General features: G+C 36.5%; 1 protein-coding gene across 1 annotated transcript; it reads right to left on the bottom strand.

Annotated features, from left to right (window-relative positions):
* Window positions 1-2,783: 2,783 nt before the first annotated feature.
* On the bottom strand, window positions 2,784-14,228 carry LOC110789095 (flavin-containing monooxygenase FMO GS-OX5-like). The gene is given in 16 exon segments (XM_021993743.2): window positions 2,784-3,289; window positions 3,381-3,554; window positions 3,659-3,794; window positions 4,009-4,091; window positions 4,209-4,358; window positions 4,534-4,604; window positions 6,150-6,416; window positions 6,797-7,052; window positions 9,138-9,311; window positions 9,416-9,551; window positions 9,762-9,844; window positions 9,972-10,133; window positions 10,708-10,778; window positions 11,979-12,185; window positions 12,188-12,244; window positions 13,759-14,228. Coding segments are annotated over 16 exon segments (2,535 nt in total). The 5' UTR covers window positions 14,039-14,228; the 3' UTR covers window positions 2,784-3,061.
* Window positions 14,229-14,538: the final 310 nt, after the last annotated feature.

Genomic DNA, 14,538 nt, shown 5'->3' with positions numbered 1-14,538 from the left:
CATGTTGAGTAAACTAAAAAAATACAGGTGGGTTCAAATTCTTCAACAATGTATTGGCCTCTAGCAAGGCTACTATGGAAGGGGGAAGCAGAGATTAGATCTGTGCTGGTTTCATTTCCGTTGGCACATAGGTTGTTTCAACTGGATTCTAAATAGAAAAGCACATCATTTATTCAATATCCTGATAACTTTATGTTTTCCTGTCCTGTCTTGTCCTGGATCAAACGAGCCTTAAATAACCATAACTTGACTAAAGTAGGCGAGAATGAGTCTTAGAAATATTAAACTAAGTCTAATAAACATGTAAAGGTTCAAATTACTCCCTCCGTCTCTTTTTGTTTTTTACGTTTCCTTTTTTGGTGTTTTAAAATGTTCTTTACATTTCCTTTTATATTATCACATAAATGATTTAATATTCTATCAAAATTTGTACCCAATTATTATATTAACCAATTAAATCAATTGAGTCATTTAATCCCTCACACTTTTCCATAAAGACATTAACTTTTTCTCATTTTCCCCATATCAGAATTTTGATAAGAGTGAAAACATTATAAATAAACGTAATTTTCCTCGTTTACATGAAAAACTTAGAAGAATCTCAATGCACATTAATTAGTCGTTAAAACGCGTGCAAAATACCAAACGTAAAAAACAAAAAGAGACGGAGGGAGTACTTATTTAGGTTCATTAGTTGAAAGTTGAGACGAAATAAGTCATTTTAGTCAAAATCATATAATGATCTAACGAGCCTTAACTGTTTTTAACTTGACCAAAGTTGGTGAGAATGAGTCTTAGAAACATTAAACTAAGTCTAATAAACATGTAAAGGTTCAAATAACTTATCTAGGTTCATTAGTTGAAAGTTGAGACCGAAAGAAGCTATTGTAGTCAAAATATGACTTAATTACTTACGGAGTATAATGAACAAACAAGCCTTAAATGTTTATCATTTGACCAAAGTAGGTGAAAATGAGTTTTAGAAGACTAAATCTAATAAAAATGTAATATTTTGGTTCATTAGTTGAAAGTTGAGATCGAAATAAGTCATTTTAGTCAAAATATGACCTATAATGATCAAACGAGACTTAAATGTGCATAACTTGACCAAAATAGGTGAGTATGAGTATTAGAAACATAAATTTAAGTATATTAAACATGTAACGAGTTTAAAATACTTATTTTGTTCATTAGTTGAAAGTTGAAATAACCCATTTTTGTCAAAATATGATCTATAATTATCAAATGAGCCTTAAATGTGCATAATTTGACCGAAGTAGGTGAGAATAAGTCTTAGAAACATTAAAGTATAATATACATGTAACGGGTTTAAAATACTCATTAAGGTTCATTAGGTGAAAGTTGGGATCGAAATAATTTCCAATTCAGATCCAAAAACATAAAATAAAGGGAACATCTAATTCTAGATATCAACATGACCCTTCTTCTCTAAGGGAAATTAAATAATTAAGAATAACCTATATTGTAGTCAAATTCTTCTCAAACCCTATATCGTAGCGAAATTCACAACATGATGTTGTTGTTGTTGTTGCTGCTGCTGCTGCCCTGGTCGTTTATCATCACAACGATATAACACGGTAACATCTTTTGTGTCACGATCAATTGTTGCGAAATCGACTGGCAAGAAGAAATGAAGCCATTTTGGTGGACAAAACAAAGGAGGGAAACTACAAGAGTCATGAAGCAAGAAAGCAACAGAGTAACTCCATTGACACTCCAACATTTGTAACATCAAATAACAAAACACCATTATTGAGATTGCAATACACAACCATACTTCTTCTTCTAATGCCATTATTTATATTATATTTATTTTCTAGTTTTCTTCTTTCTATATTTTCTAGAGAGAGAAATTAAAAGAGGAAGATATATGTGTATTTGAGTTTGAGAAATTGTGACTAGAAAAAAGACAAGTTTTATAGTGATGGAAATGAGAGAAAGGTGAATTCAATGAACTTTGAAAATGCATGATTGTATTACAAATTGAAGAAAAAGAACAAATTCAATGAACCTTGAAAATTCAATAGTTTTATAATTATGTGGCTTTGTCGCATGTTAAAAGGGATCGATGATGTAATTTTGTTGCCCATCACCTTGTTAAAGCTTATATCGTTTAGAGTAGAATATTTTTGGGAGAACCATTGTCCTGCAGACATCTCCAAATATATATTTTATTAATAATTTATCCCGTGATTAATGTATGTTTTATTAATTTGTTTTTGTGCGTGTAATCAAGTTCAATGGATTTGTTAAATTAGAGGATAGGGAAAAGCACATGTGAGGGTGGTGGACCAAGTGGGGATGCAAATACTGTATTCGTGTGCACGTCAATTATTTATGTTTAATCATGTGGTTTTATACTAAATTGGACCGCACACATGTTTTGGTTACATAGATTCAGATGAATGATTAATTTTAGGAATTTATAGGTGGAGTATATGATTCAAATGAATGATTCGGTTGTTGGGACTTGTATCTGGTAAATTGCCTCTTCAAATTAAGAATGATTATATATTGTGTTTTGGGGTAAATGTATTAGCTGGCAAATTTGGATGGGTACGAATGGCCCGATCCAAACTCGATTCGTATCCGACATGAAACTGGGTTGAACCGAAATAGATCTAACCATATCAGAAATTAGATGACTTAACAAGGATCTGATTCGAACAATTTTCCTTTATTTTGTTCTTTGCACAAGAATTCATAGGAAAAAAAGGAAATAGAAGCAGATGAATGAGGATTGATAGGTAGAGAGAAGGAGGCAAGAGGAAAAGTGATTTTCCTTTCCTTCAAACGGAAAATGTTTTACACCATCGAAAGAGTTCATAGAAAATTGTTTTACATCACTTGTCGTACCAAATAACATACAATGAATGAAAATGTTTTATACCAAATCAAACTCTCCCAGTAGAATCTCACCGCAGTGTGTTAAAGAAAACGGAGAAGTTTTTGTTTATACAGCTCCAATGATACACAATTGTCATAGTAGCAATTCTTTATCCATGCTTTGGCTTATAGACAGCAGCATGCAATCCGAACCTTATGTAGTACGGAGTATTATGTCCCTGCCTTGAGCAGACAAGTATTGCACAAAATCTTGATGCGCTTGCAGGACAAGGTCATCATCATCCAATACATCGCGATAAGTCTCTGATTTAAAAGCGCGGAGGATTGTCCCATAAAACATACCCTTCCTCCATTCCTCGGCTGGAGGACACCCCGTTTCTGCAGCAAGCCAATCCTCGTGTTCAAACGGTCCAAAAAGCCGCTGTGTTTGAAGTCAGTTTCAACCAAATTATGTTTAAACAGTCTGTTTGGAAATAGGGCAGCATTGTTCTTCTTGATCGACTAAAATTTACCTTAATATCATGGATCCTATGTGTGTAGCGCTTTGGAACTCCCTCAGCTTCTAATTCTGAGTAGAAGGCTTCAACATCTTCCGTCATCTTTTCTTCAGATGGAAGTGATATCCTACCAGATAAAACACCTGCTATCCACTTACTTTGAAGTTCGAAAAGGAAGAACGCGATAACCTAGCATGCATAAAGTTTGAGAAAACTTGGTTAAGCCATCTACTGCTGAAGATCATATCTCCCCTAGATACAAGTAGAAATTGTGACACCAGGAGTAATCTTACAAATGCAGGGACACCAACGAAGGAGAGTCCTGGTGCTAAAGCTGGAGGAAATACATGCTTGTACAGCGGCCCCACACGATTATCATCAACGCTTACAGCACCATTGGTATGAAGAAAAGGGAACTGTTGCTTGTACCTGACCAATGACTTATCAGTTCATCAGAAGTACTAATGGTATTAATTTTCTACGGCGTCTAGTTCAATAAAATGTAGTTGTAAACCCACTGGCATCTATCTAATGTTGACTCTCCTATGATGTACTCAGACACAGGGTACGAGTCTTGGATTAGGATATTCAATATTCAGACACACCAGGAATAATTAAATTGGTGAAAGAAATTTCAAAATACCCGGTACAATGGAGAATGACATGAGCAAGAACCACACTCCCATCTTGAAATGATACTCTACCATCTTCATGTGTTTTTTCAATCTGCATTATTCAATTAGAAGATTGTCTTATCAAATTACCCTAGCATGGCGACAAACAATTCTATCAATGAACTTTCATGGTGGTATCAGTTGCTTCTTCTAGGTGAGTTTGTTTTACCATTGGATGAAGCCACAAGTTACCATACCCAGGATGCTTTCCAAATTTGGCTGCTTCAGATCTAGTTGCAATGTGAACTTCTTTGGCAAATCCAGCAATGTCCCTACTGATATCGATAGAACTAGCAGAAAGCCCTATCAAAACTACAACCTGAGGAAGCAGTAAAGCATTAAAGAAAGCAGGATTCCTAGACAAACAGAAGCATCAGAAAGAAGGAGGGGATAACAATTCAAGAAAACCAAAAAAACAAATCATCATAAGGAGAAGAAATATGCACTAGTCAACATAAAAATACAAAATAACCAAATTAGTATCAGTGACATACTTGATCTTGATAGAGTTCTGGAATACGATAATTGTGGCTATGAATTTGCTTCCCTGGCCAAACGTCAATGCCTGCAAGATATAATCAAATCACATAAAAGGTAATGATCAATGAGATATTTAACGGACATTTAATCATGATAATAGGGGTGTTTGGTTACGAGAGGTTTGAGGGAAAATGAGCTTTTTGAGGTAAATTACAAGTTTGACCTTTTGAAAAAGTTTATTGGAAGTGTTTAGTTATGAGAGGTTTGGAAGAGAGTTTTTGATGAAAAAGCTTAACATAAGAGCCTTTTGCAATTAGAGGTTTGAGAAAGTGAATGTAAAATGACTACTTTGTCTTATATTGCCTAAAATTACAACCCCTACCGACCTTGTCACCCTGTATTATTTCCCTCTTAAAAACATTACTCGGTCTCCTTCATTTCACCCCATTTACTACACTCGTTTCTTGTTGTAATAAACTTTACTTCGTATATTAATACTTTTAAGCACTAGAAAACTATTGCAATCATGCTTGTAAAATTAGTAATATTTTTCTATTTGCAAATCAAGAATTTAAATACGAGTGTTATAAATTTTAAATTAAGAATATTTCTTTTAAATATTTTTGTTTTATTTATTCAATGTTTATTCAAAACATAAAGAGAAAATAATTAACATAATAAACTATTTGTCTAATATTAATAAGAAACAAACTAGTAGGCTTTGTGCCATATAGGTTTGTTGTTTTGATTTTGTGTCGCCTTTGTTTCTGTTGAACGGTAAGGCTTGAGTTTGTTCAATATAATTCTATTTTACCAAAAAAAAAAAAAAAATTAAGAAACAAACTATCCAACAACAAAGTATGTAATACATATTAAACAGCTAATTTATCAAACACTCTTACACAAACAACTAGTCAAACCAGCTAATACAAACATCTAGCAACTAATAAGGCCAATATCAATATCTGCAGACATTGCATATATACTATTGGTTCTATCTTGGCATAATAAAACTATTAATAGCTTGTATGCTGGTAAAAATCGTCAGCAGAAGAAATAGGCATAACTGATTATCAGGTGATCTATCTCTGAATACAACAATTCGGTTTCAAAATGAGGTGTTATTATTTGGCCATTTATATTCATCAAGGAATTTCCTCAACGACTCTAATAGCTATTAGCTTTAATTAAAGTAGTGTAAACATTTGTATTATGTAGCCCATGGAATACAGCCTCAGGCCATGGTATGTCTCTGTTCAATGCGTTTCTTGATGAAAATGCAGTATTTCTCGCATTGGTAACTCGACAGATAGACATCTTAACGGCAACATGATAATTGCTTTCAGAAACTGTTGTGTTTTCTAGAGGTATTCATTATTCAACATCCCTGTCTGATAATTCTTCAGTTCTTTTTCACATAAAAGATGGATTGTAGTTTGGAAAACCAAGTCATGCATACAGGCTTACATGATTATTAACATTAACAACAGAGCTATGCCGATTATCATCTCCCACCCCACAGAGACAAACACTACAATAGAAAGGCTTAACTTGTTATGCAATATTCTTCTTTCATGAGACATACGTACATGTCCTATATAAAACCAAATATTTAAAAGGAACAAATTACCAGGAATATCTTCAGCAAGTCGCGGTTCAGTAAAATGCCCGCTGCAGACAACCACAGCATCGTAAGTTTCATCCACTTCACTGTCCTCATCTCCATCAATCCTCCTATATTTCACCATCCACTTCCCGTCTTTCTCCAACCCAACATAACTAACCTCTGTCTGGTAACGGATTAGTTCATTCAGTCCAAACTCATCAGCAAAATCCTCCAAATATCTTAGGACTTCCTGGTGAGCTGGAAATCTTCGAGGATCTCTATCGGGTTTTCCTGCAAATAAAAGAACAATTGCACCATCACCAATAAATCTCGTCAAGTAACTAGTTCGAAACCATGTGAATACCAATATGCTTGTAAATTGTAATAATAGTCTGTCTTCCTATACTTTCCACCATGTAATAAGTCCGGCAACAAAAGAGGCTACCACCTAGAGCTCTGGTCTGTAGGGAAAGTACAAATGTACACAGTACAAGTTTCATATGTCACATAACCAAGATTCCCATTGAGAACATTAAAAGATGCCAGTTCTTCCCACATTTAAACAGTTAAACTAATTATATAGTTAAACGGGCAATAGCGAATGGAACATAATGGAAACAGAGAGAGTAATTGAACAATGGAGTAAAAGACAACAAAGGAAAGATTATTACCAGAAGGGGCAAAGGGGAACTCACGAAAGCCCATAGCCTCTCTAGGAAAATTAATGCGGAGCGAAGCGTAAAGGCTGGAATGAACAATTTTCCGAGTTGGGTCGAGTCCAAGAGGGTCTGACTCACTCTCCGGCGAGTAAACCCAGACCCCACCCAGCTGCCCACCACGCTCAAACACAACTACACCATGACCTTCCCTTTTAAGCTCGCGCGCCGCGGACAACCCGGCTGCACCAGCGCCTATCACGGCTACTTTCTTGGATGCCAATAGAAGGGACATCCTTGGGTTAGTGAACAAACAAGATGGAGGGACCGGGGAGCGTTGACTTTTGATTTTATTTGGTGATGAACGGCATGAAATACCATGCAATTGTTTACAGTATTTTTATAGTGATGGACAATAATATAATATTACAAAAAATGAACCCTCCTAGAACAATCTCCAATGCAGCATAACACAACTGTCATAGTAGTAATTATTTCTTATGTGCTTTGGCTTATTTCAAACAGTGGTATTAGACAATGGATATAATTTTTCACCATGAAACAAAGTTTATTATCACACTGCTGAAGCAGCAGAAACTACGGCCCTGCCTTCAGCGGACAAGTATTTCATAAAATCTTCATGCGCTTGCAGGATCAAGTCTTCATCGTCCCATTCATCACGATAAGTTTCTATTTGTTTAAACAAGCGGACTGCAGTCCCATAGAACATATTCTTCCTCCATTCCTCAGTAGGAGGGCAGCCTGATTCTGCAGCAAGCCAATCCTCGTACTCAAATGGAGCAAAGAGCCGCTGTGTAGAAATCCAACATTGAAGTCAATTTCAACCAAGTTCTGTAGGTACTTCACTCAATGTCTGTTTCAAAACACGGGGAGGGAGGGAAAGCAAGGGGAGATATTACTTCCTCGTTTTTCCTAGTCTTGAAGGATTTGGTTCATCACTTATAGAGGGAAAACATGGATCCTTCCTATTCCTTTCCCTCCCAAAATCCCTTACTCCAAACAAAGTTATTCCTTATTCTCCTATCCTTCCCCGGACTACAGGATGAGCAACACATCTAAGGTGCAAGCTGCACATCATGTGAGGAGAAAATGTGAGAGAAATCGCCAATGGGCACAAATACCCTTGGGTGCACGGTGCACACGGGTGCACATAAGAATTTTTACAAGATGACGGCAAGTCGAGTACATTTCAGTGAGGGACTAACGACCAATCTTTGAAAGTGAACAAAATGTTTCACTCTTAACTGTATTTTGGTAAAAATTGTTGGTTAAAAAGCTGCTTTTTAACTCGTTTTTGAACTATTATTTTAACCAAAATCCCAAGGATAATAATACAAAATAGACATGAGAAACTATCTGGTCAATGGTATATTTATGGTTGACTATCAATTCTCCTAAATCAAGCACTAAATTCTTAATTTGTTTCCTTACATTAACCCCTACTAATCAGAAACAGATCAAAAAGTGCCATCGTCGTTTTGCATTACGGCATAAAAAGGTCACAAGATTAAATCAAACATCTTTCTGTCTTACAATGTCCACATTGGCATTAGAGCATATAAAAAGAGAAAAACAGAAATCTTAGCTAGAAGCTCACTGAAAGCTTCTGAACTTTTGAAGCACAAACAAGAGCAAAATCTTTTTTTAGTATCCTTTTACAAGACTGACAACTAATATTAACCAGCAAGAATCCTCTGAATTCAAATTTCACAATCACTGCCGACCAAGTCATTATAAAGATATTTGTTAATTATTATAGACTGGAAAATCAGAAATAAAGAAATGAGGAAGAACAAGAGAATTTGGCGGAAAATTGATACTCTGTGATTTGAATCAATTAAAATCATCAAATGGTACCTACTCCCTGACCTTCGAGTGGCTGGACACTCCCATACTACAAGCTAAAACAAAGAAAAATAGGACTTCTCAATTCTCTCAAGAATTTTCAGCTTCCTTTTCTCTCTCACTAACTGATCTCCTCCAGTACAGGTATTTTCTGACTTCCTTCCCACTCTCACCTCTAACCAACTGTCTTCCGTCCCTCTACAAGCTAATCCTAACACACTAATGTTGGAATACCAATAGTGTCCCTCCCCCTGGGCTAGTCTACCTAAATTTATTCCCACTTCAGCCCCTGAAAAGTTGTTTCAAACATAATACTGACACACAACTGTTTGCGAATGCTGATGCACAGAGTAGAGAATCTGAAATCCCTTTTTACTTTTATTTTCTTGTTTTTTGTTCTTTCCTTTTTATTTCCCTTTCTCTATTTGTTAGCCTATGTGTACGTGAATGTAAGTATTGAATGAAATCATTCATCCAGCGTAAAATTCACCTTAAAATCATGGATCTTATGTGTATAGCGCTTTGGAACTCCCTTAAGTTCCAATTCTGAGTAGAAGGCTTCTGTGTCTTCCATCATCTTTTCTTCAGATGGAAGTGATATCCTCCCAGATAATACGCCTGCTATCCACTTACTTTGAACTTCAAAAAGGAAGAAAGGGACAACCTAGAACGAGATTTAAAACGACTTTGGTCAATTCCTCCAGCTAACTAAACCCTAAAGATCAACTCCCCTAGAAATAGAAATAATAACACCAGGAGAAATCTTACAAGCGATGGGACACCAACGAAGGAGAGACCTGGTGCTAATGCAGGAGGAAACACATGCTTGTACAGAGGCCCCACACGATTATCGTCAACGCTCACGGCACCACTGGTATGAAGAAAAGGGAAATGTTGCTTGTACCTGACAAATGACATATCAGTCCATAAGAAGTTCTGGTATAACTTTTCTACAGCTTTTGTTCAATGAACTGAAGTTGTGCAGATCCTAGTAGCCTAGTACATTCCATAGGGGTTACATGGGTTTGAATTCATCTGCATCTGTCCACCACCAACTCTCCTACAGTCACTGTAGCTTTACGAAAAGGTTATATGGGAGGAATTTTCAAAATACCCGGTGCAATGGAGTATGACATCTGCAAGGACTTCCCTCCCATCTTGAAACGATACTCTACCATCTTCATGGGCTTTTTCGATCTGCATTATTCATGGTAGAAGAATTTTTTGTCAGCTTATCTTAGCATCAAGGACAAAAAACGATAACTGCTTTTAGAGAACCTATTATGCTGGCTATTGGTTTCTTCCTCCAGGTGAGTATTTTTACCATTGGATGGAGCCACAAGTTATCATAAATAGGATGCTTTCCAAGTTTCCACAATTTCCCTGCTGCTTCAGACCTAGTTGTTATGTGGACTTCTTTGGCTGATACAGCAATGTCCTTAGAGATATCAAGAGCACTAGCAGAAAGCCCTATCAAAACTACAACCTGATGGAAGCAGGAAAGCATTGAAGAAAGCAAGATAGTTATTCCTAGACAAACAGGAGCAGGAAAAAGAAAGAACATTATAAATTAAAAGAAAAGTTCTAAAAAAAAACTTACAAGCAGAGCGAAATTTTCTTTTCTTTTTTCTTTCTTATTTTTTTTTTCTTGGGGTGGGGAATTAGGCACAGTCATGATTTTCCCCTACAGGAACTTGTTGATTGTCCACTGATTGATTTAATCTTTTTTAGGAAAAAGAAGGCGATACATATTTTTCTTTAAATTTCTAAAACAACCTTTGTTGATATTCATTGATCAGATTATCAGAATGAGCAACACAAACACCACCTACAAACTTTATCACAAACCCTGATTTCCACACAAGATGAATCATTTGCCAGCATAATCGAACTGAAGGATAGAACATGGGGGACTTCATATAAATGAACGCAGCAAGCATCTCTAATATACAACCATTTAAAACTACGTATAAACACTGCACTCTAAGCAATATAAAACTCCGAATATGAACAAACCAATCTAAAACACAGAATAACCAAATATAGAATCAGAAACACACTTGGTTTTTGTAGGGTCCTGGAATACGATAACTGTGACTATGAATTTGCCTCCCTGGCCAAAGGTCAATGCCTGTAGAAGGTTATGATGAGAAACCTATCAAGCTAAGATCTAACAAGCATCATTACCCAACACATGAGCATGACACAAAATTAAATTTTCAAAGACGTGTATACTAGTTTTACAATTGGTTCTATTTGGCATAATAATAAAATAAAAATAGACTTGGCTTGTATGCAAGTCAAAAATTTGTCAGCATAAGAAAGTATTAATGGCCGATTATTACATGCTCTCTAACAGTAACTACCAGATTTCACAGGTGACGCCTATCACTCTACCAGTGACTGGTGGAATAATTGATATTCATAACGGATTTTGCTAAGCAGCTCTCACAGTTATCAAATAGCATTATTGAACATTAGTATAATGTTTACCATTGAATTGAAGCTACGATCTGCCTCTCTTCAATGCGTTTCATATGAAGATTGAAGATGCAATATTTTTGCTCACATATTAGTAACTTCACAGATTGACACCTGGGAAACAATGTACTTCAAATATCTGTACATATGTTCAAATAGCAGGGTCCTAAAGGAAACCAAGAAGATCCTTCCATTCTCAAAAAGATATCAACATCATTCATCATTATCATTACCCCGTTGCCTCAAAGAGGCTCCCGCAAGAAGCGGGGTAAGGGGGGGTCGGGTGTACGCAACCTTACCCCTGCAATTGCAGAGAGGTTGTTTCCAATTGACCCAAAAGCGATAACGGAAAGACAATGGGATGACCATCTTCTACTTCATGGAAAGGAAGCAAAGAGGATTTAAGAGCCATTTTGATTTAGTCCATTACATCCCACAACCAAAAGAACAAATGAATCTTTGGCTCCATCGGAAATGGACAAAAAAAGATATCAACAACTTTAAAAAAAATGGGACACTTATTGATTTTATTCCCTAGAAAAAAGCTTTCATATGATCATCCTATTCTGTTTTCTAGAGGTATTCAACACTGCTTGCTTGATAATTATTCAGTCTATGTTTTTAACATCGAAGTTGGATCACAGTGTGGCATATCAAGTCGTATAGCATAATAAACAATATAGTTATGTGATTATTTTACCTTCCACCACACAGAAACAACACACCAAGAATAAAGGCTGTATTTGTAAAGCATTTTCCTCCTTTCAAGAAGCTCTAAAACCCATTTACTATAAGAAACAAAGATTTAGAATGAACCATTAATGCAGACCATGCAGTACATATACATTACCAGGAATACTGTCAGCAACTCGTGGTTCAGTAAAATGTCCATTGCAGACTACCACAGCATCGTAAGTTTCAGTCACATCACCGCCCTCAGCTCCACCAATCCTCCTAGATTTCACCATCCACTTTCCATCTGTCTCCAACCCAACATGCCTCACCTCTGTCTGAAAGCAGATTAATTCATTCAGTCCAAATTCACAAGAAAAATCTCCAAATATCTCAGCACCTCCTGATGAGCTGGAAACCTTCGTGAATCTCTGTCGGCTTTTCCTGCAAAGAAAAAAATACCCACCAGGCCACCAATAAGTCTAGTCCAAATAACCAGTCCCAGAACCTCATGAATAACATTATGCAAGTAATAAAGGTTCTCTTGCTTTTCATCATGTAATACATAATTTTCATTTCAGAATTCTAAGTTCCTGCAGAATTGATACGACAATAAGTCAACGGAAACAAAAAGCTCCGTCACTAAGGCTCGGGTTGCAGGGCACGTACAAATGCACATAATGCAAGTTTCAAATGTCACATATCCGATAGTTCCATTGATAAACTATACAAGGTGTCAATTTTTCCCATAAAGGTTGACAAACTAATATTTACTTAAATTTCTTTTAAGGATAGGGGTAAACAACGGGAATGGAAAAATGTCACAGAATGGAATTAAAATCCTCAAACTTCAGCAGGATTCATATACACAAACTGCAAAGCTGTTAAGGTGCCAGGATGAACATTGCTCTAAAATTATTAAGGCGAGACTGGAATGCATGCACTACAGTCAACTTATTTACCAGAAGATATGACCTAACTTGTAGTGCTCCTCCAAAGGAAAAAGTGTGCAATACGGTAATACCGACACATAACTACTTTACTGTACAATGCTCTCCATTATTGACATTGATCGTGGTAACATTGCGCCTGGTGAAATACAGAACAAGTCTACTTATTCCAATGTCAAGCTTCATTTTTTTTCACCTTGTTAATACGGAGTACTTAATAGTGGTACTAAGATAGTATTAAAAGAGAAAATCGAGGGATGACTAGAGTCACAATAAGAATATTAACAGCCCCACCCCATGGAGGAATCAGATGGAAAAGAAAGGGAAGTTATACTCCCTCACATAGTTTCACTAATTGTACGAAAACTTATAGTAGCGAAAAGGAAGTGGTTGGACATGCTTAACTCGATCTCACTAACTAACAGCTTGTCATAACTTTTTTCCATTTCCTTCTAGTCCCTCTATAACTAGCTTACAGATCCCGTTTCAAGCAAAACAAAAGAAATGCTACTCCATTCATTTCCTATCTCTTCACTTAACAGCTTAACTTCTCTCCCCTTCCTGGTTTTCAATATTGGATATGAACAGAGCTATTGTAAGTGCTCATATTACATAATTTTACATACATCTTGCCTTCATTCACAGTCAAAATCATCAATCCTTAATCATTAGAACAACCAAATCAGCACTTGCATATTGAATTATCAGCCCTCCATATCTATTATGGTCGCCAATAAATCAACCAAATTAGTTGCTACTTTCAACAATCATAGGAGCAGATAACATTGTAAAATACAGTGGAATTTTCCCATCTAATATTAACACTTCCAATTTGAAACCAAGCAAAGTATACCAATCAAAATCCACTTTCCCAATTTCAAAATTACACAGAGTATTTAATCGAAAACCTAAAAATGATCTTGAAAATCCAAATTCAATTCTACCAAATCAAATTAGACGACAATTTAATACAGTATCTAAAAATGAAAAGAAAGGGAAGATTATTACCAGAAGGGACAAATGGAAAATCACGAAAACCCATGACTTCTCTAGGAAGATTAGTTCGGAGAGAAGCATAAAGGCTTGACTCAACGATTTTCCGAGTTGGGTCGAGTCCGAGCGGGTCAGACTCAACCTCGGACGAGTAAACCCAGCTCCCGCCCAATTGGGTCCCGCGCTCGAACACCACAACATGGTGACCTTCCTTTCTAAGCTCACACGCCGCCACCAAACCGGCTGCGCCGGCTCCTACCACGGCGACTTTCTTGGTTGTTGATTGGTGTGACATTTTGGGATAGTGTACAGACTACAGAGAACGTCGTTTGTGGAAAGGCATTATGGAGTGGAGTACTACCACAAATGGAGGGATTGTTGACTTTTCCAATGATCTGGTGACCCACTGATCAGTGATACTGATCACTAGTTCACTACGGAGTATTCAATTGTTAACCCGACCCAACTAAGTCTAAGACCCACCTGCTGTTCAGCTCGTTAAATTCAACCTTATTCTGAGATTTCTGACCCGTCACAAATTAGCGTCGCAATTTTCAAAGACAGCAGCATTTGAACCAATTGGAATTAATTTTTAACAAACTGGCTAACAGCTACTCAAAAAAGTATTCCGTAAAAGCTAACACACCATCTCAAAGCGTCAGCCGGTTGGAGGTGTCCGTTTCTGTTTCTGTTTCTGTAAAAGTCAATACCGCAATTGACCAGTTCAATTTTCGATAGTTTGACTAAAATGGAACGTACTAGAAATTAACTAGGCCCGGTCGCCGGTCGGAGAGG

The sequence above is a fragment of the Spinacia oleracea genome, chromosome 3 (assembly GCF_020520425.1).
Source record: "Spinacia oleracea cultivar Varoflay chromosome 3, BTI_SOV_V1, whole genome shotgun sequence".
NCBI classification, from domain to species: domain Eukaryota; kingdom Viridiplantae; phylum Streptophyta; class Magnoliopsida; order Caryophyllales; family Amaranthaceae; genus Spinacia; species Spinacia oleracea.
The sequence above is the reverse complement of the archived record's forward strand: the minus strand, read 5'-3'. Positions and strand labels throughout refer to the sequence as shown.